Source organism: Lithobates pipiens, unplaced genomic scaffold, assembly GCF_037356315.1.
Source record: "Lithobates pipiens isolate NorthernLeopardFrog02 unplaced genomic scaffold, aLitPip1_a1.2 Scaffold_27, whole genome shotgun sequence".
Taxonomy (NCBI): domain Eukaryota; kingdom Metazoa; phylum Chordata; class Amphibia; order Anura; family Ranidae; genus Lithobates; species Lithobates pipiens.
The window spans coordinates 88,846,249-88,872,659 of record NW_027507788.1 but is presented as its reverse complement, the minus strand read 5'-3'; the positions used below and the strand labels follow the sequence as shown (position 1 = coordinate 88,872,659).

Genomic DNA, 26,411 nt, shown 5'->3' with positions numbered 1-26,411 from the left:
TTTACACAAACCTTTATATTTTTCATTGAAAGGAGATGTTACATTACAAAAAAATTGCACTAATGTGATATAATTTTATTCAGAAGCCTTTTTGATTATATTTATTATATTTTGTGGTAAATCTATCGAGATGTGTAAATTACGTAAAGGTTGCTGTGGCAAAATTTTGAGGAAAATATTTTATATTTATTGCTACCAAATTAAAGCCTTGTCTGTCCTGGTAAAAACAATTATATAATACCATATGGTGGAATACAAATGCTAAAATGTATGTGCAGAACTGAGACATTGACAAAAATTTAAAAAATGCTATGAGACTTTAGGGTGAAATTAAGGGAGAGACAATTGCACCAAGTGCTTGAGAGCTCCCTCTATTGGCTAATCTACAAATGTCAATATTTAATATTAGAAAAATATGGAGAAGCAAGCATTTAAAAAAAATTTATAGCAAAAATTATTGAATGAATTTAAGCTCAAAAGTACTAAAAATTTGCTATGCTTCCTTGAAGGGCAAAAACACATTTCATGCAAAAAATTTGGGTCTGCATATTAAATCATGTTCAACACCCTATAAAATGTGGTTAAGCTACAGGAAATAAACATTACAGATAGAGAGAAAAAAGTTTAATAAGAATCTCAGCACAGTACAGAGCGGGCAGGTCATGCTATACAGTAATGCACAGCAAAGAGGAACATGCCAACCAAGACAAAGAACAGGGTGTGTGCAGCAACACGCAAAAACATAATATAAAACAAAGCAGCAAGTTCTGAATATATCAGATGAATCCACAGAAAAGTGTTCATAAGATTTTGGTTTCCACACAGGTCTTTAATTACCAAGCTTGGTCCCCAATACATAACTGAGCACAAGACTTCCTATAACACAATAATATACAGATGTATATACAATTATACGAGCAGATACAATGGAATGCAACAGAATGCAACACTACAATGGAATCAATACCTAGCAATGCTGCCACTTTAAAGTGTGCTCTATAACAATCGGGGAAGTGAAGAAGGTAGAATTGTAGCCTATAGCAACAACTGTGATCGGATTGATTGCTGCCATCTATTTTTTGTTTTATTTTTGGTTACTTTTTTATAATTTTATAGTTATATTTCTTGCGTGTAGGACTAAATAATCACTATATACACAATGGAAAAATAAAAATGTGGCCTTCAAGGGTTTTAAGTTGAGATTGTTCATCACTTTTCACTCTTGTATCTGTTTTCTGATATTACAAGATAATTTTTAAAAATCAAACTTAAAAAGATCCCCAAAAATGTATCATTAAAATGCACATGGAGCCATGGTTTCTCATTCTAGCATAACTATAATGTATTCGGATAATCTCCTGCTAAAAACTGCCTTGCTACTGGTAATCCACTGTACTAAGGCCACCAACTGCCCAGCTGTGCTATTCAGTGGGTGAAGTACACCCATTTCCATCTTTTTCAGAATATTTGCCATACCTCAAACGAGGGGAGAGTTACTAAAGTAGGTGTACACAGAATCTGGTGCAGTTGTGCATAGTAACCAATCAGCTTCTAGGTTTTACTGTCAAAGCTTAATTGAACATTAACAACACAATTTAGCTGAAGTTAGAAGCTGAATGGTTACTATGCCCAGCTCCACCAGATTCTGTGTACAGCAGTTTTAGTAAATCCCCCCCACAGTGGTAGAGAGAACATTACGCAGTGCAGAATCAGGTCATCTGAAGCTGCAGATCTGCCCAGAAGCACATGTAACAGCTTCCTAAAATCTGTCTACAAAAGACTTCAAAAAACATGAAGACTTTTTCCACTTCTAAAGACAGAACCTAAAGAATTTGTCGCACTTCAAGCTCCTGTAAAATATTAGCAGTCCGTTGACTGGCTTACCCATGTTGCGGGCCTCATTTACACTGTTGCATTTTAACACATGCATTATATTGCACTAAAGTTCCCCATATTAAAAATAGTAACTGTCCCATCTCTGCACTGCTGTGCAGCATGCTTTGAAAACTGTGATGTTAATTTTGTTCAGCATTTTAGCGTGTTGTAAGGCCCATACCATAAAAGTCAATGGCAAAAAATGCATTGCATGCATTTTGATGCATTGACAACAGTTATTCACATGCCTTGGTCAATGGTTGTTAATTTTATCCACTCCAAATCCTAAATTCATTGTATTGCAAAAATGCATCAATTCAACCCAAGGTAACATGCTTTAACGCATGATAATATACCTACATTCTGGTCCAAAAAACTACGCACACACAGAGATCTTATTAGTCCCAAAATGTTTCCCTGCAGCTGACCTTATTTAATGGTGCATTTGGGAGAAGAATTTCTGTTTGCATTGACTCTAAAGCTGGAAAGGAAGAGACAAATCGCAAATGTAAGCAGAAAAAATGCCCTGTTTTTTTCCTCTCTAACAAGATGCATTGTTGTCTATGACCTCTTGCACACCGCTGAGCAAAGATCAGTACAGGGGCCTAAAACCAAAAAATAGAATGACTATATCAGTGATGGCGAACCTTGGCACCCCAGATGTTTTGGAACTACATTTCTCATGATGCTTATGCACTGTGCAGTGTAGTTAAGCATCATGGGAAATGTAGTTCCAAAACATCTGGAGTGCCAAGGTTCGCCACCACTGGACTATATAGTCATGTACATGCACATGAGGGTATGGGTATATGGACATAAATAAACTCATAGCCTGAATAATTTGTCAGGTTCCCACCTACTTAGCCACCTCTTACTTCCTCATCCCTATTTTCATCGCCTCTCACTATCTCCTCCAATAGGACGCTGCTTTCATAGTGAGAGAGACAGTTGTCTGTACTAATGAGAAACATCGCCCCCAGCGAGAACACATATACCTGAAACCCAATGGGGCTGATTTACTAAAGTTGGAGAGTTCTAACTTCAGCTTGTTAAATTACATAATTACATAGTAAGGTTGAATAAAGACACCAGTCCATCCAGTTCAACCTGAGTGAGTGTCTACAATTGTCCCTATCCCTGTATATTGCACACTCACATTGGTCCCTACCCTCAAGGAGCCCACAATCCAAGGTCCCCATTCATATACTAGGGCCAATTTCTGGACAGAAGCCAATTAAGCTTTGACAAAAAAAAAAAAAAAACTGGGAGCTGATTGGCTACCAAGCACAGCTGTACCATATTTTGCACTGTCTAGTTTTAGTTAATCAACCCCAATGTCTCAAACTCTGATGAAAATCTCTAAAGAGCCATGTGCTCTTTGGAGTAGTTGATGCAATATTTCTGTGTCTTTCAACCTCTAGTGGAAGCTTGCTTAGCCAGGGTTCCTTCAGAAGGTCCCAGGGGCTCTTTAAGCAATAAGCAAAATAACATCAAGTAAGTAACATCTGACAACGACAATCTTTTTAGCTGTTTGTGAGGGAGATATTCTTTCCAATGACCAAAATATAAGGGGCATTCTTCCCAGTGACCGTTATGCTAATGTACCATGAGCTAAAGATATATGACTTATTGGCAGGGGTTCTCTGAGACCCTCTGCCCTCTGAGTGATTTCAGTGGTTCTTTTGTGTTAAAAAGTTGATAATTGCTGCTCTAGTGGATTCTCTATAGCGTATATGGAGAACAAGCTTCTGTTGGTGATAGTGGAGTGGTAGCTCAGCTGAAAAAACAAATATACAACATCCAGCAAGACTTGGGGGAGATCTCCCCTCAATGTTCCAGATCAACATAAAAAAATGGCAAAACAATGATAATTTGCCCCTAGTGAACCCAAAATTGAGATGTACAGTATGTCGTCATGTTTCTGTTTACATTTCATTAATATATGAATGAAAAATGTTGCTCAGTTATTGTTCCATCATGTGCCCCTTTGTCCACATTTTTGTTTACAGCATGCATTCAATAAACTGGTTGAAAAAAGAAAATTATTTACATATTTGTGATGTAAATCCAGGATATCAATTATTTGATGTGAAAATATCCATAAAGTGCAGATGTTTGAGATGTCCTTAGAAAATCATACCATCCATTGACAAGTTCGGTGTTTGCTTTTGGACAGTGCCTGGATGTGATGCTTGTAGGGTGAACAACTAACATTTCCACAGTTCTACATCTTTGAAAGTGTCAAGAAGCAGTCTTCACATGGTTTTGTAGAGGTGAGCTGGTGACTGTACAGTAGTCCTTATCTACAGCTTGACTAAGACTGGATTCCAATAACTTTGTATCCTCAGTATTTCCAGAATTTAATTATAGAAATGCTTTTAGTCCCAAAGGGGTTGGGACTAAAGTTGCTGACAACTTAATGAATGAAACCAAGATTATCAGCAGTGCAATGTTTTAAGACATGAACCAAATAACTATAATGCTGGGACATACTGCTGGAGATGCCAAATTGACAGGTTGCCTTTTTTTGCACGTGTTCCAAACATAGGTTTCTATAAAACCAGTATGACTGAGCAATGAAATCTGTGTACAAAGCAGCATTAAAAATTGTATGTTTATATATACATATACCTCACAAATACAGTATAATCTCCAGACAGATGGTGGGCCTTTAGCAAAAGTGTCGTAGTTTAACCTGGTAATACCCAAAGTGCACAATATGCACCATTGGATACTTAGCTTAACGACATTTGTCTATTTAATTTGCAGATTCTGCTACCTGCATACTAGTGCTGACCAATGGTTGTGCTTTACTGCTCTTTCTCAAAATTCAAGACTCAGTATGATTCTATGGTTTTGGATTGACCATTTCAAAACAACAGCTTTCTGTAGATTGAAAAGCTGCACTTTGCAGTCATTACAGCTGAACTCCAGGTACTCAGCTAAATTCACAGCTGTAAGCATCAGCCATGGCCCACGGGGCAGGTAAACCTGATTGGGGATACACAGCCCTGTAGGGGGTGATTTTCCCTTGGGAAACTATTGTATATTTCCAGGGCATGAGGCACAGGCAGCAATTCAAGTGGCAACATATATAGAACATATAGCTGCCACACTTTGAGTTAGAGGTAAAGGAAGCATGTGGAAATTCTGCTCCAAATCATAAATGGCATGATTATGGAAAGAAATTTCTATACCAAAACTCAACTGTTTAATCAAACTTCAAAGGCTGGGGACGAGATCTCAGGCTGGGAAGTACCATCCCCCAATATAGCTGATTATAGTCAAAAAGCCAGCAACTAGGTGGACTTCTCATTGCAAAATCTTACACCAATGCTACGAGGAAGGCCAATGTGGCCAAAACACATTAGCAAGACACTGTACATATTGTTCAGTAGCCAATAAAGATTTTGCAACAAGAAATCCACCAGGTTGCCTGCTTTTTGACTGTGAACCTACTATAAATGGCATGATTGCAGTTGGTAAATAGTGTGGCAAAGGTGGACAAGGAATAACATAGTTTGTCTTAACACAACTATACACCTATATTTTCGTCTAATGCCACATACACACAGTCAGATTTTCCAACGGAAAATGTTCAATGGGAGCTTTTTGTCGAAAATTATGACCATGTGCAGGCTCCATCGGACATTTTCCATCGGAATTCCAAAACACAAAATTTGAGATCTGGATCTCAAATTTTCCAACAACAAAATCCGTTGTCGGAAATTCCGATTGTGTGTACACAATTCTGAAGCACAAAGTTCTACACATGCTCGGAATCAAGCAGAAGAGCCGCACTGGCTATTGAACTTCAATTTTCTCGGCTCGTCGTACGTCACTGCGTTCTTGCCGTTCGGAATTTCTGACAACATTGTGTGACCGTGTGTATGCAAGACAAGTTTGAGCCAACATCCATCAGAAAAAATCCCATGTATTTTGTTGTCGGAATGGCCGATCGTGTGTACGTGGCATAAGTGTTCCTTAGCAACATCATCTACCTGGAAAATATCTGCTATGCATTCCTCGTCATTTCTACTTATAGTTAACCAGTACCAAACCTGGTCTTTTTAAACTTGGCCTATAATAAAAAAGGGCATCAGAAGAACTTACCTCCAGTGAAAACTGATGATCAAAAAGATGCAAATTTTTCCTTTTTTCATGAAAAGTTGAGCTTTGACCCATCCTGTTATTTTAGGAGTCAAAATTTTGATTATTTACTGTGATGGGTGACCAAAGGTTATTTTTGAAGGAAAGACCAAGCGTGACTATTGCAGGAAAAGTTGGGTTCTCCAGATCCGGGAGCCCTCAAACCAGGGGTATAAGTGTCAACTTATATGAGAGTGCTGTGGACTTGTACAAGGAGAGTGCCTCTTAGTAGGTCACTAAGGTGCCTGCACTGCATGCGGTGGGAGATCCTCTGACTTTCATAAGGTCAAAATGAGCATTCTGCAGGCTTCCCTAAATTCTGAGAGTCCAGATGTGCTTTACATTTGAATACATTTTACATTTTACATTGAAGCCAGCAGTTCCAAATTCAAACCAGGTGTTGTCTACCCCTGCCTTGGTGTCAGAAGACATACACTTTCTGTGTAGCAGTCCAAAACATTAAAAATTGTAGGAGTGATAGGAAATTTGCCTAATAAGGACACAGACAGCAATAGAACCCTTTTTAAATGTTGCTATAGTAAAACAAAGTTAGAACCTCTATCAGTTTAGAATGTTTATTTCCAACTGAGTCTTTTTTCCTCCACCTCATATGGTATTGTAATCCCTGATGAAGGGGGTATGGTTTTAGGCTCCAAAATGCATTGGTTGCTTGTGGATTGGTATTGTGGATCTCTGATTAAATTTAAATCTCTGTTTAAACAAATGCTTTCCAGACTCTAGAACTGCTGGTATAAAATGCTTATTCACTCATTGTCCTGTTTTTTAGTTCTGTCATTATGACCATGATGTACAAGGATCATCTTCAATAGACTACAAGTCACCTGGAAGAGATTCTTATTCTTTCCTATTTCACAAAACAATATTTTTTATTACTGTCTGTTTCTGTGTTAGAGAGATTTCCTCTTGCTTCCTGCCACGTTGACCACCATCACTGGAACAGGAAGTGAACAGAAATCTTCTCCAGCGGGGACAAAGACAGAAATTGAAACCTGACAGGCACCTTTCCCCACACTGTCTAAGCTCCAAAAAAATATCAGGAATTACTCTTTGGAGACAGGGAGAGTGGCACCAACCAAGAAACCCAATGGTTATTTCCTGTACAAAGTACAAAACTTGGGGGTCCTGATATATCATACAGCAGATCTGGGGCTGCTAACTATCCTGTACATGTTTGTTGTAAGACATCTAATAGCAGCAAGAACAATGTACAGTACAGTAAGTTAAACTGCCAAACTGTCTTTCATTAATGTGGAAGTAAACCCTCCTATCATTTTCAGCCACTTTGCCACTATTCAATCTGCAACTGCCATGATGCTCCTGCAGATGAGATCCGTAATAACACCAGCCATAGGATGGTTTTACAGTTTGGTTCAGAGCACAACCAATGTGATAGCTAGCATACTGTTAATATGTGGTGATTCTCAGATGTAGCAAAATTATGTTCCAAAGAAAAATTCTGGTACTATTTTTCATCTAAACTGGCCACAGTAAGCAACTACAATGTATTTTAAGATCCACAACCCCTTTGGTCACTCTTGTAGGGGATTCCTCAATCCTCATGGCTAAAACATACATCTGTATATGGAATCATTCAAAAGGAAAGAATTGTGTTTGACCATTCCTCTTCAGAAATGAAAGCTCTGCGGTCACTAACCTACTGAAACCTTCCAATGCTTTACATGTCAATCATTATAATGTAATAGGGGCAGGCACAGACATGGCTCTCACTGATTACCATTGATCTTGAAACAGGGTGACAGCAAATCTAGGTGTCCTGTCAGGTGATTTACATAGTAGCAGCTATCTTCAGAGACTAAGATAAAAATGTAATAAAATATATTTAGAGATCTAAAAAGCTCTGTCACTAGAAACCATAGAAAATGGTTAACTTTACACCAGATATCTTCTTTAACCACATCTGGCCTTTGAGTACTGAGGTGTTCTGTAAAATATATCCTGACGCAGCAATTCTATAATACTATATAGCACAGTTTCTAAAATGTTTAAAAAGGGGAATGAAGGAGGAACTGAAAGAACATGAGCATATTGCAAAACTATTTCTCCTGCCCACAGTTGCTGACAGACTTAATACGAAATAAATGATAAAACACCTCCAGAGATGGTAATAGCAAAATAAGCACAGGTAAGATGGTTACTACAGAAACTTTAACATACTGGAATTGTGGGGCTTCAGTGGTAAATAAAGTTTTAAATATACATAAATAGATTCCTAAAAATTCCAAGCAAAATTGTATTTATAGTTTTAACTTTTTATGAGTTTTAAATGTAAAAACGTTCAAAAGAAGCACAACGTAATATCTCACTGGGGTCACTTAAAGTGTATCTAAAGCCATTTTTTTTTTTTGGAAATGGTGGGGAAGAGTTATGTCTTCCAGATAAGAATGATGTCATATCTTTCCGATAGGACATAGACAGCAAAAAGTCACTCGACAGAGCTTTAGATATACTTAATGAAAAGTAATAGATGGTTTATAATACTTTCCTTTCCTAGGGAAAATGCTGCCCCAAGTGTCCTTCAGTGTCTGAAAGCCTAGGAACTTGGCTATATAATCATTAATGAAAGTTGGGATCAGAGTTTGGAATGGCTGATCCTTTCCTTCAACAGAGTTCCAAGTGCCTAGGGCTTCAGGCATGTGGCCAGCACTGGTGGAAACCTGGGGCAGCATTTTCCTCAGGAAAAATAAGCATTTAAGTCTTTCTATTACTGTTTAATTATACAACTCAAGTCTGTTATTGTATATTTATATTTAAATTTAGGATCAATGATCCTGCAGTGGGTGAGAAAGGGGGAAGGTGTGTAGAAGCATAGTTGCCCAATGTCCTTGATTCTGCAACACAGTCTTCCAATACTGTAGATTCTCCCACACCCCACACCTTCCATGTCTTGAGAATGTCCCACCAGGCAGCACACAAGTTGCTATAGTAGGTGTCAAGTGATGTGCACCCCTATCTATTCCTGTTGCATCAGCGTTCTCTCAATTCTTCTGGAAATGATGAAAACATTGCAGAAGGGATTATCCATGCATTCTTATGGACAATCTACTAGGAGACAGATCAATTGGAAATGTGAAATGTATTTCCATGTTACCCTCATTGTGAAGGATTCCCAATAGCAATATATGTAGCAATCACTTGAGATGGTGCAATGGGAAGCTCAGATGAAAAGCTGAGAGGCTGCTGTCATGTCTGGAAAGGTGATTTCCCCACCAATGTCACTGTAAAGATCATTTTGAATTTGAGACGGCTCCCAATTTATTCAAAGCTTAAAAAATTGAGTGAAGTTCTTTTTTTTGACATGTTGATAAGCAACAGTATTAATAATTGTTTTAATGATAGTACAGTTGATTTTCAAGCTTGATGAACTTAAGTAACTTAAAGAAACTGACTAATACACTTGGAAAGTCTGTTCCCTTTTATATTAAGAAAGTCCTTGCTGAGGTCTGATGACCTGAGGTTGTACTGTTAGTATTTTCTCTTGGTATTGAACTGAAAAGTTTTAGGTTTGATGTATATGTTTGTTGATTGAGACGTGGGTGGATTCTGCTGCTGATCAATCACCAAGATCCATTGGGCCAAATAAATGATATTTCCAGTTTACATGGCAATATGGTGGTTTTCTTCAGTCTCATCAACATAAGTTCCATGTTCTTCACTGGAGTCTGGGCCAGTACTGGCTGAGATCTGGGTCTCCTCCTGGTACTTGCACAGGAACAGAAACTCCGGGAGAGATCAGACCTGAAGAAAGAAAGAGGAATATCTGAACATAGTGTATGTTGTCACATGCACAATGTAAATAACAGTTATGCTGTTATCTTATGCAGGTACCTACCTAACCCTATAATTTACAGATCCTGTTCTAATCATTATGGCTTAAAGGGACAATCAATCAGGGCTAATTCACAGTGGCCTTGCAAAGGGGCTACTGACTTAATGACCAATTTTCTATTAATAACAATAGCAACCATTCTAACATTTTCTGACCAGTCAGGACAGAAGACAGCAGTAGTGCTGCAGAACTGCTGTTTTCTACTATTATTTTCAGTGCAAGCTTAGCAGTCAAGTTTGACTGACTAAAAACAAAGAAGTTTATATAGTTGAGATGTAATTTCAGTAGGTTGGTTGTCAGTGACTTACATTGGAAGGACTAATGCCCTTCTCTGAATGCTATTTGCCTGTCTTTCTTATCACTGCTTATCAGTCACTCAGAATAAGTATTCAGATAGTGAAGTCATAAGTTCATATCTTTACTCATAGCCTCATATCTTTTGCCCATTCAGGGCAAAGTGGCAGTGTCTGTATAAAGAGGCCCTCCTCAACCCACTTATACTTACCTTGCCATCACTTCCCCACCGCTTCTTCTGCATCCTCCACTAGCAAAAATACCCATTTCTTCCAGGTATGGTGGAGCATGTGACCCCTTCTAATGTGACAGTGTCCAACCAACAGCCATTTCTATGTAAAGCACTGTTAAACATCCAAGTTCCAGGTCATCACTCCCTCTAGCGTTCACCACTGGGGATTTTAGTACCATCTATGGCAGAAGTAGGAGCTGTGGGGGCAGGGCCGGCGCTACCACTAGGCGAAGTAGGCAGCCGCCTAGGGCGCACTACCACCTAGGGCGCAACCACAGCCTCTGTCCAGTGTGAGCTCAGCTCTCCTCTCCTGATCGCTCGCTCCCCATGGTGTGCCGCCGGTGCCACCAATCCCCCATGTTTCCCGCTGAGCGCCCCGCTGTGATCACACAGGTTTATCTCACAGCGCCGGGACTCCTTTGCTCCAGCCTGTCCCTGTGGAGCGGCGCTGTGTGTCTCTGTGAGTGCAGCGGAGGGGCGGGGCTTGGTGGAGATGGGAGCATTGAGAGGTCTGGCAGCTGACCTCCCGTCTGGCGGGGACATCGTGGAGCGGGTGGACGGCGCTGGCCTGGCCCCGGCGGGAACATCGTGGAGCGGGTGGACGGCACTGGCCTGGCCCCGGCGGGGACATCTTGGAGGCGGAGCGGGTGGACGGCGCTGGCGTGGACTCCTGAACAATTCTGCACACCCAGTACTGAGGAGAGGCCATGATTATGGTCGCTGAAGCATCAAAGAGCAGAGGTAAGGAGGAGGGTGGTTCTTCCCTGATCTACAATGAGCTGTATGGAGAGAGTTTGTGTGTGAGTAATGCAGGAACTAGGAGTCAGGTAGGTCAGTGTATGTGTCAGTGTATGGGTCAGTGTATGTGTCAGTGTATGGGTCAGTGTGATGGTCAGTGTGATGGTCAGTGTATGTGTCAGTGTCAGTGTATGTGTCAGTGTGATGGTCAGTGGCAGTGTCAGTGTATGTGTCAGTGTGATGGTCAGCGTATGTGTCAGTGTATGTGTCAGTGTTATGGTCAGTGTATGTGTCAGTGTATGGGTCAGTGTGATGGTCAGCGTATGGGTCAGTGTGATGGTCAGTGTATGTGTCAGTGTATGTGTCAGTGTGATGGTCAGCATATGTGTCAGTGTGATGGTCAACGTATGTGTCAGTGTATGTGTCAGTGTTATGGTCAGTGTATGTGTCAGTGTATGTGTCAATGTGATGGTCAGTGTATGTGTCAATGTGATGGTCAGTGTATGTGTCAGTGTGATGGTCAGCGTATGTGTCAGTGTGATGGTCAGCGTATGTGTCAGTGTGATGGTCAGTGTGATGGTCAGCGTGATGGTCAGTGTCAGTGTATGTGTCAGTGTCAGTGTATGTGTCAGTGTGATGGTCAGTGGCAGTGTCAGTGTATGTGTCAGTGTGATGGTCAGTGTATGTGTCAGTGTATGTGTCAGTGTCAGTGTATGTGTCAGTGTGATGGTCAGTGGCAGTGTCAGTGTATGTGTCAGTGTGATGGTCAGTGTATGTGTCAGTGTATGTGTCAGTGTATGGGTCAGTGTGATGGTCAGTGTATGTGTCAGTGTATGTGTCAGTGTGATGGTCAGCGTATGGGTCAGTGTCAGTGTATGTGTCAGTGTGATGGTCAGCGTATGTGTCAGTGTGATGGTCAGCGTATGTGTCAGTGTGATGGTCAGTGTATGTGTCAGTGTGATGGTCAGTGTATGTGTCAGTGTGATGGTCAGCGTATGTGTCAGTGTGATGGTCAACGTATGTGTCAGTGTATGTGTCAGTGTTAGAGTCAGTGTATGTGTCAATGTGATGGTCAGTGTATGTGTCAGTGTGATGGTCAGCGTATGTGTCAGTGTGATGGTCAGCGTATGTGTCAGTGTGATGGTCAGTGTATGTGTCAGTGTGATGGTCAGCGTATGTGTCAGTGTGATGGTCAGCGTATGTGTCAGTGTGATGGTCAGCGTATGTGTCAGTGTGATGGTCAGCGTATGTGTCAGTGTTATGGTCAGTGTATGTGTCAGTGTGATGGTCAGCGTGATGGTCAGCGTATTTGTCAGTGTGATGGTCAGCGTATGTGTCAGTGTGATGGTCAGCGTATGTGTCAGTGTGATGGTCAGCGTATGTGTCAGTGTTATGGTCAGCGTATGTGTCAGTGTTATGGTCAGGGTATGTGTCAGTGTGATGGTCAGTGTGATGGTCAGTGTATGTGTATGTGTCAGTGTGATGGTCATTGTATGTGTCAGGGTATGTGTCAATGTGATGGTCAGCGTATGTGTCAGTGTGATGGTCAGTGTATGTATCAGTGTGATGGTCAGTGTCAGTGTATGTGTCAGTGTGATGGTCAGTGTATGTTTCAGTGTCAGTGTATGTGTCAGTGTGATGGTCAGTGTATGTGTCAGTGTGATGGTCAGTGTCAGTGTATGTGTCAGTGTGATAGCCAGTGCAGTGTATGTGTCAGTGTGATGGTCAGTTTATGTGTCAGTGTGATGGCCAGTGTATGTGTCAGTGTGATGGCCAGTGTCAGTGTATGTGTCAGTGTGATGGCCAGTGTATGTGTCAGTGTGATGGCCAGTGTCAGTGTATGTGTCAGTGTGATGGTCAGTGTAGGTGACAGTGTGATGGTCAGTGTAGGTGTCAGTGTGATGGTCAGTGTAATTGTCAGTGTAGGTGTCAGTGTAGGTGTCAGTGTGATGGCCAGTGTCAGTGTATGTGTCAGTGTGATGGTCAGTGTAGGTGACAGGATGGTCAGTGTAGGTGTCAGTGTGATGGTCAGTGTAGGTGTCAGTGTAATTGTCAGTGTAGGTGCCAGGTAGTTCGGTGTAATTATCAGGTAGGTCAGTGTAGGGGTCAGTGTTATGTGAGTAGTGCAGGAAGTAGGAGTCAGGTGGATTAGTGTATGTATCAGGGGGTCAGTGTAGGGGTCAGATAGGTCACACGTGTAGCAAGGGCAGGGTGAAGTGGAGTCAGGGGCACAGCCAGGGGGGGTGGGGGGCGGCAAAATTTCGTAGGTTTCGCCTAGGGTGTCAAAGATCCTTGCACCAGCCCTGTGTGGGGGCATATCGGCAAAGTGAGTATCAATAGTTTGGACAGCCCTTTTGTACATTGTCTTTATTGACAAGGTGACAGCATTTTTTTTTAAGGCGGAAACTCACTATAGCTTCAATGAAACCCTGCCACAGGCCATTCAATTCAACAAAAATCTTCTCCTAACATAATATGCATTTAGCCTTATTTTTGCATGTTATTTTCCTGTAAAGGCCTCACTTGTGTAGACATTCAAAAGCCCTGATTTTGAAGCCCTGCTGGGTGCTACCATCTTGGATGTGAAGTCATCAGCCCTAACAGACTCAGAGCTGTCACTCTAGTGACACTACAGTATACTATTCTCCTATCCTCCTTCTCCAGCAGTTACATGAAGGATTATCTATAGAGGTAATATCGTATTGGTATTGGTGCAGCAATGCACCAACACCTTTGCAGCCATTGTGCTACATGCTGGGTGTTTGGTGTGCTGCATGTACCTTTAAGAAGGGGTGGGCTCCCCTTCAGTCCACCTGACCTCATCTATCCATTAGAATGCATGTGCCTCCACTGTGGGCACACTCATACTTTAGTGTTAGGACCACAGATACAAGGGTGCCTTGACGAGGCTCTGTGGCTTACGCATGCGTTTGCAAATGCGTGCGGACTAAAACCCTGTTTTTAACGTACTGTTAGACAGGCCAATTTGCTTGTCTGCGAGCTGGTGGTAAGTAGGCTTGGATTTTTCCTGGGCATTCCCCAGGCCTTGTTGTTAATAGAGGTGAGGGGAGGAATGGAGATGCCAGGTCAGCACAGAAAGTAAATAGACACTCCCAGGAGAGGAGAGGGCTATGTCCTGCAGGGTGGGAGGGTGCTACGGAATTGACTCTCCTGGAGTAGTCATATTTTCTAGTAGGCTCAGTAGCACATTACAAGCAAATAAAAAAACAAACAATTTATGGAAATAAAGAACACTGCACATAAGCTTTTAAAATCCTTGCTAGTTCTGAGCTTTTCACTGCAATTTTTTTAAGTTGGTGACAGGGTCTCTTCAAAACCCATCCAAAAATGCACCATCTCCAGGCCTGCCTAACCACATCCATTAATTTCTCAGTAAACCACACGCCCCTACAGTTTCAAAAACTGGGTTGTTCCTCCAATTTCACAAACTGCTTACAGCATTGTAACCTATCTATAGCATACCAACCTTTTGTTGATAAGAAATTCAATGCTATAAGTGAGGTAAATAACAATAGGAGGGCAAAGTTGGGATTTAAACGGTGCTTACATAAAATCAGTAACAAATATGTAAAAATATAATTTTTTTAATTTATTGGAAAATACAATATCGGGCAAACACAATACAATTGTGAGGTAGTTTACATATTGCGATGGGGACCAAGTGTGCCCCATCGTATGCCAACCTGTACCTGGAGGGGTGGGAGAAGGATGTTTTTTCGAAAGAGGATCTAACCCTGTTTCTAGATAGAATTGTCGCATGGTACAGGTACATCGACGATGTCCTGATTTTTTGGTCAGGAACCAAGAGTGAATTGAAAGATTTTTTTCAGTCTGATCTCTATTGACAACTTTAATCTCAAGTTCACAATACAATATAGTGAAACTGCTATTAATTTTCTTGACTTGAAGATATGTATTAACCCACATGATAATTTAGATTCTTCTTTATTCAGAAAACCCACAGCGGGAAATACCATTGTTCATGCAAAGAGTTTTCATCCAGCTCCACTATTACGAAGCATACCTTATAGATAATAGTGAGACTAAGGTGCAATTGTAGCAAGGAGACTGATTTCCAGGCTGCTGCCAGGGATCTGTATGAGAGACTGAAGGCTCGTGGCTATAGCCATGCTGGCCTTAAACGAGCCTATAACTGTGTTAAAGTTAAGGATTGAAACACCCTAATTTTCTCTTCCAAATCCTCTAAGAAAATTGACACAGTTAGAGTGGTAACTCGTTATTCCAATCAACATAATATTTTTATAAAGATTTTGGGGCAATTCTGGCCCCTCTTACTGGCCGATCCCATCGTTAATAAATATATAAAAGATTTTCCAGAAATTACATACAAACGCGTTCATTCTCTTAGAGATCGACTGGTTCATAGTAATTTCAACAAAATGGATCCGTCCAAAAAAACTAGTTAATACTGGTACTTTTTCATGCGGACACTGCGATATTTGTCAATATGTGCATAATGCATCTAAGTTTAAATTTCCGAATGGCAACTGGCATTCTCTCAAATTTCGTGTAACTTGTCAGACTATGGGTGTTGTCTATCTGGCACAATGCTCCTGTGGGGGCTTCTATGTGGGAAAAACTGAAAGACCCTTTTTTAAACGCATAAAAGATCATAACTTCTTTAATAAGAAAATGGATACTGCCACAGACACGTAGGCCTCTACCATGCCTTTAATACCAATTTCATCAAATTCTCGGCACTTGAACATGTCTCCCTGGACTCGAGGGGGGGGGGGGGTAGCTAAGATTAAACACAGATAAAAAGCAGATAAAACGCTGCTCCAGCTTGAAGCCTGGTGGATCTTTGTCCTAAAAGCTACCATCTTTCCAGGGTTCAATGAAAGCCTCAGTTATAAGTCCTTCTTATAATTTTCTTTAGTAACACCTTATTGGTTCATTTACCTCCATTTTTCCCATTAGCCTCCAGGTTGGGGTGGAGGTTTCTCCTTTTTTTTTCTGCTTTATGTAATGCTTTAAGTCTCATGATTCTCATATTTTTTCCTTACCTTTAGTGTTTTATTGATTTATTCACTGACTAATTGTCAACTCAATATTTAATACACCTTTGTGATGCATTACTTGTCCAGCTCCTAAGCATTATCTATTATGGCTACCATTCTTGGGTCCTTGGTTGGCCGTTTAGTGACGCTCTGATTGAGTGCTTCCCGTTATCCGATCCCCTATGGATATACCTCATATGCCTGTCTTTCCCTCTAGGTATGCTTGCCAATTTAAGGGGTCATACGGACACCCCGGGCACTGTTAGGTATTTTGTTACCCCAGTGACCGTCCCTGCACTTTTTTTCTTTCCCGGACTCTTTCCATTCTGAAAGGTTTGTGATATTCTGGTGATTGCTTAAACCATTCCGTCAATTTTTATTTTGTATCTTGGTGTTTAGCCCCGCTAGCCACTGCGGGTGGAGCCCTCCCATTGGCCTGTTCTGCGTTTCTTCTTTGCAGATCGGGCTTGAGTTCCTCCCCCTGTCATCTGGCCTTATGGGAAGTGTAGTCAGTCTATCTTCCCTTTCCTCCGGGCATGCGCAGTGACGCCTATTTTGTCCACATCCAGCCGGCAACGTCAGACGCCGGCTCAATGAAGAGGGGTTTATAAGGCGGGCCATCATATGCTCTCCCTCACGGCCACCGCCGGAGGGTCTGTCCTTGCCACGTCTCTTCTCTGATTTTTGGTAAGCCCCTTGTTTTGTACTCCCTTTTGCAGACCTTATACCCTTTTCTTCTTATCATGGTTCCCAGCCCACTATGGATTAATGCCTCCGCGGGCGTCTGATTAGACCTATCAGGCTTTGGAATGACTTTTTTCGTTCCTTTTGTAGTACTTATTTAAATATTCCTTTTTATTTTTTAGATTTGCTAAATCTTCCCTTTGGTCAGTGTTGAGTGAACTGTGATAGGCGAGTCGCTTATCTAAGTTCCTCCTCTTGTTTTTCCTTTAAGTGAGTATGCACTTATATATTAATTTTTCCTTTCTTTAGTCCAATATTTTCTATCTTAGAATTTATAGCCCGAATAAAATTTAAATTTCATTGAATTAATTTGTTGGCTGACAATTTATTTATTGTTTAGTTTATCTACAGATATTTACACGATAATATTTATGGAGATATTTTTCCTATTCTGGCTAATAATTCTACATTTTTCCCATATAATTAAATTTATTAATTTTACTTTAGACCTTATTATTGTCAGTCCCATTAAGGGTTTCGTAATTAATTTTTTGTAATGTCATCATTGCACTATTTATTTTTCAGTATCCATTTTTGCTCTTTTTCAGCCTTTCCTTTGCCTCTCTCTATGGCCTTTTGTGGCGAGTATGCACTTTGAGGTCTGATCAGCAGTTTTGTTTTACATCTAGTTGAGGTTCTCTTTCCATTGGGGCATTTGGCTGGGGATAAGCATTTGATGTTGGAGCTGGATGCTTAATGCATGATAAAAAATTCCATACAAATTTTGGATATCTCTGCCTAGGTTTTTATGTTCATATAATTGCATTTGTCTATAATTTTTTTCCCAAAAAAACCTTTTCTTCTGTAATAGCTTGCACATCCCCTGATAAAGCTACCGGCGAAACATGTCGGGATAATGTGCAATGAATGTCTCCGCTATTGACTTCCAGGACCCCATTGCTATAAAATTATTTTGTAAACTACCTCACAATATTATTGTGTTTGCTCAATATTGCATTTTCCAATAAATTAAAAAATGTATATTTTTAAATATTTGTTACTGATTTTATGTAAGCACGATTAAAATCCCAACCTTGCCCTCCTATTGTTATTTGATCATTCTACCCTGGGATGTGGTGCTAATACATTTCTGGGTGTATTCCAGCAATTGGACCAACAACGAATGGCTATAAGTGAGGTATTTGACAATAAAGAGTTCTAAAAATGTGAATGTCAATTGTTTGTGGTGATAATTCTAAGAATTTCCAAGAATTTTACCTGTAGAACCTCCCGTGCTGGATCCCAGGTTCTGGTTATTCATGTGTGTCTGAAGCTGAGGAGATGTATAGGCATCATAACTGCGGACGCTCACTGAGGGGCTTGGTGGTATCATGCAGGAATAGGAGGTGGTCTGGCTGGCCACTGGCTGGGATAATATAGAAATATATAGTTTTGTGAATAGCGTTTAGGTAAGCACAGTAAAACAAAGCATAAAACAGTGTAGAAATGCTATACAACCTGGAGGGAGCGATGCAACCAGATACTGGCTGCCATTTTCTCGCACTGATCAGAAATCTAAAATGAACATCTGAGTGGCTGGACAAGTTACAATTTTTGCTAAATGTGGCTGGCATTTTTCTGCACATTCTGAGAATGTATAATCCTCCATAGTGGTGGATACAGAGGCCAAATACTGACAAATATGGATTACAAGATTGAAATTCTCATTGTCCATGCCTAAATGGTGAATATAAAGCTTTAAGATTCTGAATCAGTATTTCTCAATCTAATGCCGTGTACACACAATTGGAATTTCGGCCAGCAAAAGACCGATGAGCGCTTCATCATAAAGTGCGACGATGTGTATGCTCCATCGGAATTTAGCTGGGTGAATTCCCGCCAGCAAAAATTTGAGAGCATGTTTTCAATTTTTCTGACTGAAAAACTTTCCATGAGAAATTCAGATTGTGTGTATGCAATTCCGACATGCAAAAACTCACACATGCTCAGATTCAAGTAGGAGATGGAAGCTGTTGGCAACTGGGTATTGAACTTCCCTTTTCTAGTCCCGTCGTACGTGTTGTACGTCACCGCATTCTTGATGGTCGGAAGTTGGTGTGACCATGTGTATGCAAGACAGCTTGAGCGAAATCCCGTTGGAATTCTGTCGGGAAAACCATCAGAGCCTTTTCCGACCAAAATTCCGGTAGTTTGTACGCGGCATAAGTCCTAAACATTTCATCAGCCCTAGATAGTGTGTTTAAATGCCCCATTGAAAGATTAATGCTTTACAGCCAGATCATTTTACACTCACCTGTATGGGTAGGTTGTTTGGCATGGCAAAACTTGGCAAAGGTGGCAAAGAACCATAGCTGTTGGTTATAGCTGCTTCGCTTCGGCTTAGCATCGATCCTATGATGACACAAAATTGGGGGATTTTTTATCAAACTTTAATACTTCAAACTTTAAACAGAGGAGAAATTGGGACATTTTTTGAGAAGTGAAGACATTTGGCTCCTGCATTCAGACAAGGAATTAAAAGGTTAAAGAGAACCAGTGACAAAAGCTGTAGTAAAGTATAACAGATATATTTAATGAAAGACCATTACTTAAAGTATAACAAAAGGCATTCTTTTTATTATTGAATAAAGTGCAGAGGGAAGAGATCACCTGCAAGGTGTTTTTTTTTTATTTTATTTTTTATTTTTTGCAGTCAGCAGTAACCCTTATTACAGAGATTTACCCTCTCTATTGGTCCTATTTACCATGATCACCAACAGTAAAAGTAAATACTACATTGTGGGTAATCACCAGAACAGGAAAAGAAAGAAATCTTCCAATGTGGGTCACTAGTTATGGTGACCCTTAGTACAACATGAAATCCCCTCCTTTTCGAGGGCTTTCCTTTTACTTCCTGTTCTGGGGATAAGAAGTAAAGAGAAATCTTCCCAATGGGACACTGGTATGGCAAGAAAAAAAACGGAGTTTCCAAATATAATGAAACTGTTTTGTTTTTAGTTCTATTTTAAAGGATATGTGATATAAATACAGACATCCCACATTTTCTTCGACACTTCCAGATCTTTGGCCAAGAGAAGCAATTCAGTGTAGATTTCCCCCTCTGTAGTGCTGGGATCTTCAAATCTAGCCCAGCAGCTCTGATTTTTTCTCTTTTCCCTGCTTTAGTGGCATCTGCAAGGAGGAAGAGGCTGCACTAAGCCTGTGCCTGTAATTGTCTACCAGTGCAACCAAGGCCAGGATGGCTCTGAATGGTTGGACAGCCAGAAGAGTAAGTGCCACCCTACCAGGGGAGGAGGGTTCTCTGTGCTCCACATGGCAGGCTGGGGTCCCTGGAGGCTGCAAGAATCACTTGTATAGTGTTCTATCATCTCCCCCATGATTATTTTCTGCTGAGAAGCCCTGCTGAGTCTATTCTATGTGCTGAAGATTCAAGGGCACCTGCTGCTGCTGGAGAAAAGACTGACTACAAGCAACGCTGAGAGTATGATTACAGAGACCTAGAGGGAGAGGGAGAATTCTGCAGTGGTGGCCAGACCTAGAAGTCTGTGTGCAATCAGACATGGAAATATTAGCTAGTCTACTAGGATAAGTACTACTGGACCACATGCAGCATGGAGTTGTGAGTATTGAGTCATGTGTTGGACCGCGTGCTACAGATGGGAGCTGCTGAGCCATGTGTTGTTACCAGGAGAACCAGGGCTACAGAGAATGGTTGCTGTGCACACCATGGTACTTGTGAGATGTGTGTTCCCTGTCCATAAAGTGCTGCCCCAGAAAGCTCATAAAAGTATAGATTTGCCCTTGGGCACTGACCCATAAGCTGGCAAGTTGAATTGTAGTGATGCTAACGCAAATTATAACTGGTGCAAACAGGGTTAGAATTATCAGCATCAACTAACCCAAAAATAAAGGTCTTTGTGAGCACAATATGCAAATAGCCCCAATACTAGGTGGGTGTATACATTCCTGACAAAGGAGTACCCCTGGAGGTGTCAACAAGTACCTGGCCCCTAATTGTCAATGTTAGCTGTCTGTCATTGGGGCCCTTTTGTACGATGGTGTATATGGAGCCACCTTCAAGAATATGCAACAGATGGCTGATGAGTTGCTAAACAAGGAGCAGTCTCTATTGCATTAACTATGTCAGTGTTGAGATAAGCACAGATGGTTCAGCTGACCCATCCTGGAACACAGAAATCCGGTCCAGATCACTTGGAGGTCTGCTGTCCCTGATGTCTCAGTCCTCGCAATCAGGTCCTCCCAATCAAGTTCTCACCTACAATATCATGTCCACACTGAGGGAGGCACACACGCCAATGGGTCTCCCCAGCCCTGCTCCCAAGACACAGCAACTCTCTGTGGCTCAGTCTCTCGCTCTGGTCCTCATAGGTCCTCTGGTTCTAAAGGCATAGCAAGTATGCCCATCTCCGGTCCACACACACCAGGCCCTACTCTCTGTGTAGGCATGCACAGCAACAGATCTGTACACACTGGTTGCCCTGATCTCCCATAATTTGCCTGGGAAATGTTCTCTGCTCTGCTCTTTCAGTCTGTAGCTCCATTAGTTTCTATTGTAGAGCAGCCCCTCTGAACTATATTTATCCTAATCCATTGCAGAATGCACATTCAAGTGGGGTGGGAAGCCACATGCACACAGCAAACAGTGGGGGGGGGGGGGTAGCAAGTGGGGGATTCAGCACACAGCCACTCCAGCAGTACAGCAGAGAAGTGAGAGGAGAGAGGCCAATAGGAAGACACACAGCCCTATGCTCCTCTCACCCAACAACTCAGGGGTGGGGGTTGGGGTTAGCAAGCGCAGAATACACACACAGTGGGCACAAGCTTGAGATGTGAGCCCTGGGTGAGATCATTAACCACTGGCTTCTGCTGATTGCTCAAATGCTATAAAACATGGGCCACATCACTGGCAGGACACTGTCACCAAGTTCACTGGCCAGTGATTGGCGTGGATCAAAGCACTAGTTAGCCTAGATGATTGTCAGGGATATAAGATAATTTGTTACCTTGGAAATGTCAATTACACTATGTTAACCAATCTATTGCACTTGTTCTCTAAACTTTTTTTTCTTACAGGGCTTGCAGTCCAATAAAGACCATTGAAACTTTCATCAACTGTGCCGTGGTGTCTTTTGGGTACTGGTAAGGGTGAGTCATCACTAGTGCAAGGCAGAAGGTACCCAAAATATCCAGTGGCCCTTTCAGGGGGTAAGCGCTGTTGTGGAAATTTGATTGTATAACATTTATGTGAACCTTTTATTCTAGGATGTGTGTTTTATAGATTGTCATCTGTCTCTCTGTGTCTGGTTTAATCGAGGAGCGCTCTAGCAGAGCGCACTTGGGTCAAATCGAGACCAGTGATAAAAACCTTCTCATGGGATGTGAGACGTGTTCTCTGTGTCTGTGGATGTTTGTTGGTTTGTAGGTACCAAGCGCAATGCGCTGGTCTTCTTGCCTTCAAATGACTATGCACATTAGAGAAGCGAAGTCCACATAACAAGATAAACCTATTATTTTATCTCTGTGTGGCTACGTTATCCCTTTTGGATACATATATGCTTTAATAAGAGGACATTGGTACCTGTCTTGTTAATATACTAGTACCGTATATTGACAACACCAGTAGCAATGTCCCTGCAAATTGTCTCAAGCCTGTAAGAACCAGAAAATTAGCTCACTAAATACTGTTTACTTTGAAACATTATTGTCTGTGCTCCATGCTGACTAAAAGGGGATGTGGGCACTTCCTCTTGTGAGTGCCCTCCTCTTTAATGTATGTCATTTCCTGTGATGTCATTTTCTGTACTGAGGAAGTGCTTGCCTTATTGTGATAATAAAAAGGCCATGCTGGGCCCCCCGGGGGGCAGTCAGAAGGATGGAACTGAGAACATAAGAAGGATGGTCATGTCTATTCATTGGGATGAGTGTGTTGGAAGGTAAGCTAAAGTATTATATAATTAAGACAGAAAAGGGTGCTTATATGAGCACAGTAGATGTGGCTGTGTGCATAGCTTACAGCCAGATTGCTATTACAGCGCTAAATGTGTAATTTAATAAATGTGTGATATCCATTGGATCCTGCCCATCTCCTGAATAGAGGCCAGGGATTAGTAGTGGATAGCCAGTGCTCCAGCATGGAGTGTAGGCTTCCTGTAAGTAGCACCAGAAAATTTAGTAGTCAGGGATAGGGATGAGCTTCGTGTTCGAGTCAAGCTGTTCGCCCGTTCGCCCGTTCGGCGAATTCCGAACATTATGGGCCATTCGCGCCAAATTCGTGTGGCGCTCACGGCCCACAATGCACTGCGTCATCGCAGTGCTTTGCAGGCTCACGATTGGCCAAGCATGCACTGTGATCCCGCATGCTTGGCCAATCACAGCGCCAGCAGGGAGGAGAGCCATGATTGGCCACAGGCAGGATGCCTGTGGCCAATCATAGCTCAGGCTGTGTAGTACACGCCCCACACTATATAAGGCCGCCAGCGCGGCGGCCTTGTGTAGTGTGTTGGCGTCTGAAGCAGTTAGTGGGTGTTCTGTGTACCTTCAACACAGTATACATCGATCGTTATCGGCCGATTTTCGATCTTGCTCTTCTGTAGCGCTTGTTGTCTGCGTGCCCTGACCGCAGTATACACCGCTATATTCACCTCACATATATAGCTAGTGATCTATCTTTTATAATAGAGCTTGCAGTCAGTAGTGTTAGGAGCTTGTGCGTGCTGTCTGCATGCTCTGTACCCAGTACACACCGCTATATCCACCTACATAGCTCTTCTCTATTTGAGCCATCTGCCATCTGCAGGAGTTATTGGAAGTTGTGTGTGCCTCCAGCACAGCACAGTATACATCTGTATATACCCCTTTATCTCTGGTGTTCTATAATAAAGGCATCTGCAGGAGTTAGTGGGTGTTTTGTGCCTCCAGCACAATATACACCTGTATCTACCCTTTATTGCTGTTCTCTAATAGAGCCATCTGCAGGGCTTAGTGGGTGTTGTGTGCCTCCATTACAGTATACCCCTTTATCTCTGGTGTTCTATAATAAAGGCATCTGCAGGAGTTAGTGGGTGTTGTGTGCCTCCAGCACAATATACACCTGTATCTACCCTTTATTGCTGTTCTCTAATAGAGCCATCTGCAGGGCTTAGTGGGTGTTGTGTGCCCCCAGTACAGTATACCCCTTTATCTCTGGTGTTCTATAATAAATGCATCTGCAGGAGTTAGTGGGTGTTGTGTGCCTCCAGCACAATATACACCTGTATCTACCCTTTATTGCTGTTCTCTAATAGAGCCATCTGCAGGGCTTAGTGGGTGTTGTGTGCCTCCAGTACAGTATACCCCTTTATCTCTGGTGTTCTATAATAAAGGCATCTGCAGGAGTTAGTGGGTGTTGTGTGCCTCCAGCACAATATACACCTGTATCTACCCTTTATTGCTGTTCTCTAATAGAGCCATCTGCAGGGTTTAGTGGGTGTTGTGTGCCTCCAGTACAGTATACCCCTTTATCTCTGGTGTTCTATAATAAAGGCATCTGCAGGAGTTAGTGGGTGTTCTGTGCCTCCAGCACAATATACACTACCCAACTGCTGTTTTACCCAACTCCCTTCAGGCCATTACCATGTCTGGAAGGCCAGCAAGGAGACGCAGACAGGCACGAGCCGATAAAAGAGGGCAAGCAGGCTCTGTGTCTAGAGACAACAATGCTGGTCGTGGACGCGGTGCATTGTCATCAGCACGTGGCCATGGGACACGCTTTTCCTTCTTTTCGGCAGCTGGACATGTTGAACCGCAACATGCCAATGACTTGGTAGAGTGGATGACCAAGCCCTCTTCATCCTCCTCATCCTCTCTCACCCAGTCTCAGGGTACTAGCAAAGCAGCTGCCAACGCATCGTCTTCCCTCGTCTCAGTGTCATCATCAGTGACTCCTTCCCTAGACCCACCACGTCCTCCTGAGGAGTCTCCTGAACTCTTTGAGCACAGTGTTGGGTACATGCTCCAGGAGGATGCCCAGTGTTTTGTAGGCTCTGATGATGACACTCAGCTAGAGGAAGGCAGTAGCGTGAATGCAGAGAGAGGGGATGCTCAAGAAGGACAGCAATCTGGCAGTCATGTTCCACAAGCTGCAGCATATTGCCAGGTTTGCTACAGCGATGAAGAGGGAGGGGATGATGAGGGCACTGACTCCACGTGGGTGCCTGGTAGGAGAGAGGAGGAGGAGGAGGAGGAACATGTCCACCAAGGCAGGATGCCCTCCGGGGGCCAGCTTAGGGGCAACACACCGACTGAATCACACCGCAGAGCTCCGCCTGTGCAGGGCGCTGCCTCTGCACGTTATTCTAAAAGTTCTTTGGCGTGGGCCTTTTTTGAGACGAGTGCATCAGATCGCATCGCTGCTATTTGCAACATATGTCTCAAGCGTATCTCGCGTGGCCAAAACATCAGCCGCTTGGGCACCACATGCTTGACCAGACATATGTTGACCTGCCATGCAGCTCGTTGGTAAGCGTACCTCAAAGACCCACACCAAAGAACAAAGCGGACCTCTCCTTGCTCCTTGCTCCTCATCAGCTGGCATCTCCAACCCCACTAGACCTTCAGTCCTCTCTGAAACCTGCTCTGAGAGGAATGAAGGTGTAGAATTAGGTGTGTCACAGCCAAGTGCTTCCGGGCACTCTGCTAGCAGTACACCCATGTCCGATTATAGCAGGCAAATGTCCCTGCCCCAGCTGCTGGACCGGCGAAAGAAGTTCACTCCCAGCCATCCACATGCCCAGAGGAGGATGATTGTGTCAGCATGGAGGTGGAGGCTGGCACTCAGCATCAGCAGCAGCAGTCTTGTAGGGATGATTTACAGTCCCAAGAAACACGTGGACTTGTACGTGGCTGGGAGGAGGTAGCTGCGGATCATGTTGTCCTTAGTGACCCAGAGGACTCCGGACCGAATGCCTCAGCTAACCCACGCTGCATGGCCTCCCTGATCCTGCAAAGCCTGCGGAAGGATCCTCATATTCTTCGGATCAAGGAGAGGGACCATTACTGGCTGGCCACTCTCCTTGATCCACGGTACAAGGGTAAGGTTGTCGACCTTATCTTGCCATCGCAGAGGGAGCAGAGGATGAGACATCTCCGGGAGGTCTTGCAGAAAGGTCTGTGCAACGCGTTCCCAGAGACTGGGAGGTTACAAACTCCTGGTCCTGGACAATGTGTTGCTGAGGCATCGGTTAGAAGGAGCGGTGGAGAAGGGGGCCGTCTGACTGATGCTTTCAGACAATTTTTTAGTCCGCAGCCCCAAGGTATGATCGGGTCCAGCAACCATTGCCAGCGTCTGATTTACATGGTGCAGGAATACCTAGGGGCAAGGTCAGACTTGGACACCTTTCCCACCAAAAATCCTCTGGCTTACTGGGTCTTGAGGATGGATCACTGGCCAGAGCTTGCACAGTATGCAATTGAGCTACTGGCCTGTCCTGCATCCAGCGTTCTTTTGGAA

At 42.6% G+C, this 26,411-nt stretch overlaps 1 protein-coding gene across 1 annotated transcript in view; it reads right to left on the bottom strand.

Annotated features, from left to right (window-relative positions):
• Window positions 1-609: 609 nt before the first annotated feature.
• The window catches only part of LOC143933975 (paired box protein Pax-6-like), a 118,861-nt gene continuing 93,059 nt past the window's right edge, over window positions 610-26,411 (bottom strand). The window contains exons 6-8 of the mRNA XM_077457192.1: window positions 19,197-19,294; window positions 18,161-18,308; window positions 610-9,801 (exon numbers count right to left, since the gene is read on the bottom strand). Coding sequence (XP_077313318.1) covers window positions 9,716-9,801; window positions 18,161-18,308; window positions 19,197-19,294 — 332 coding nt within the window. The 3' untranslated portion in view covers window positions 610-9,715. The remainder of the gene's footprint in view (window positions 9,802-18,160; window positions 18,309-19,196; window positions 19,295-26,411) is intronic.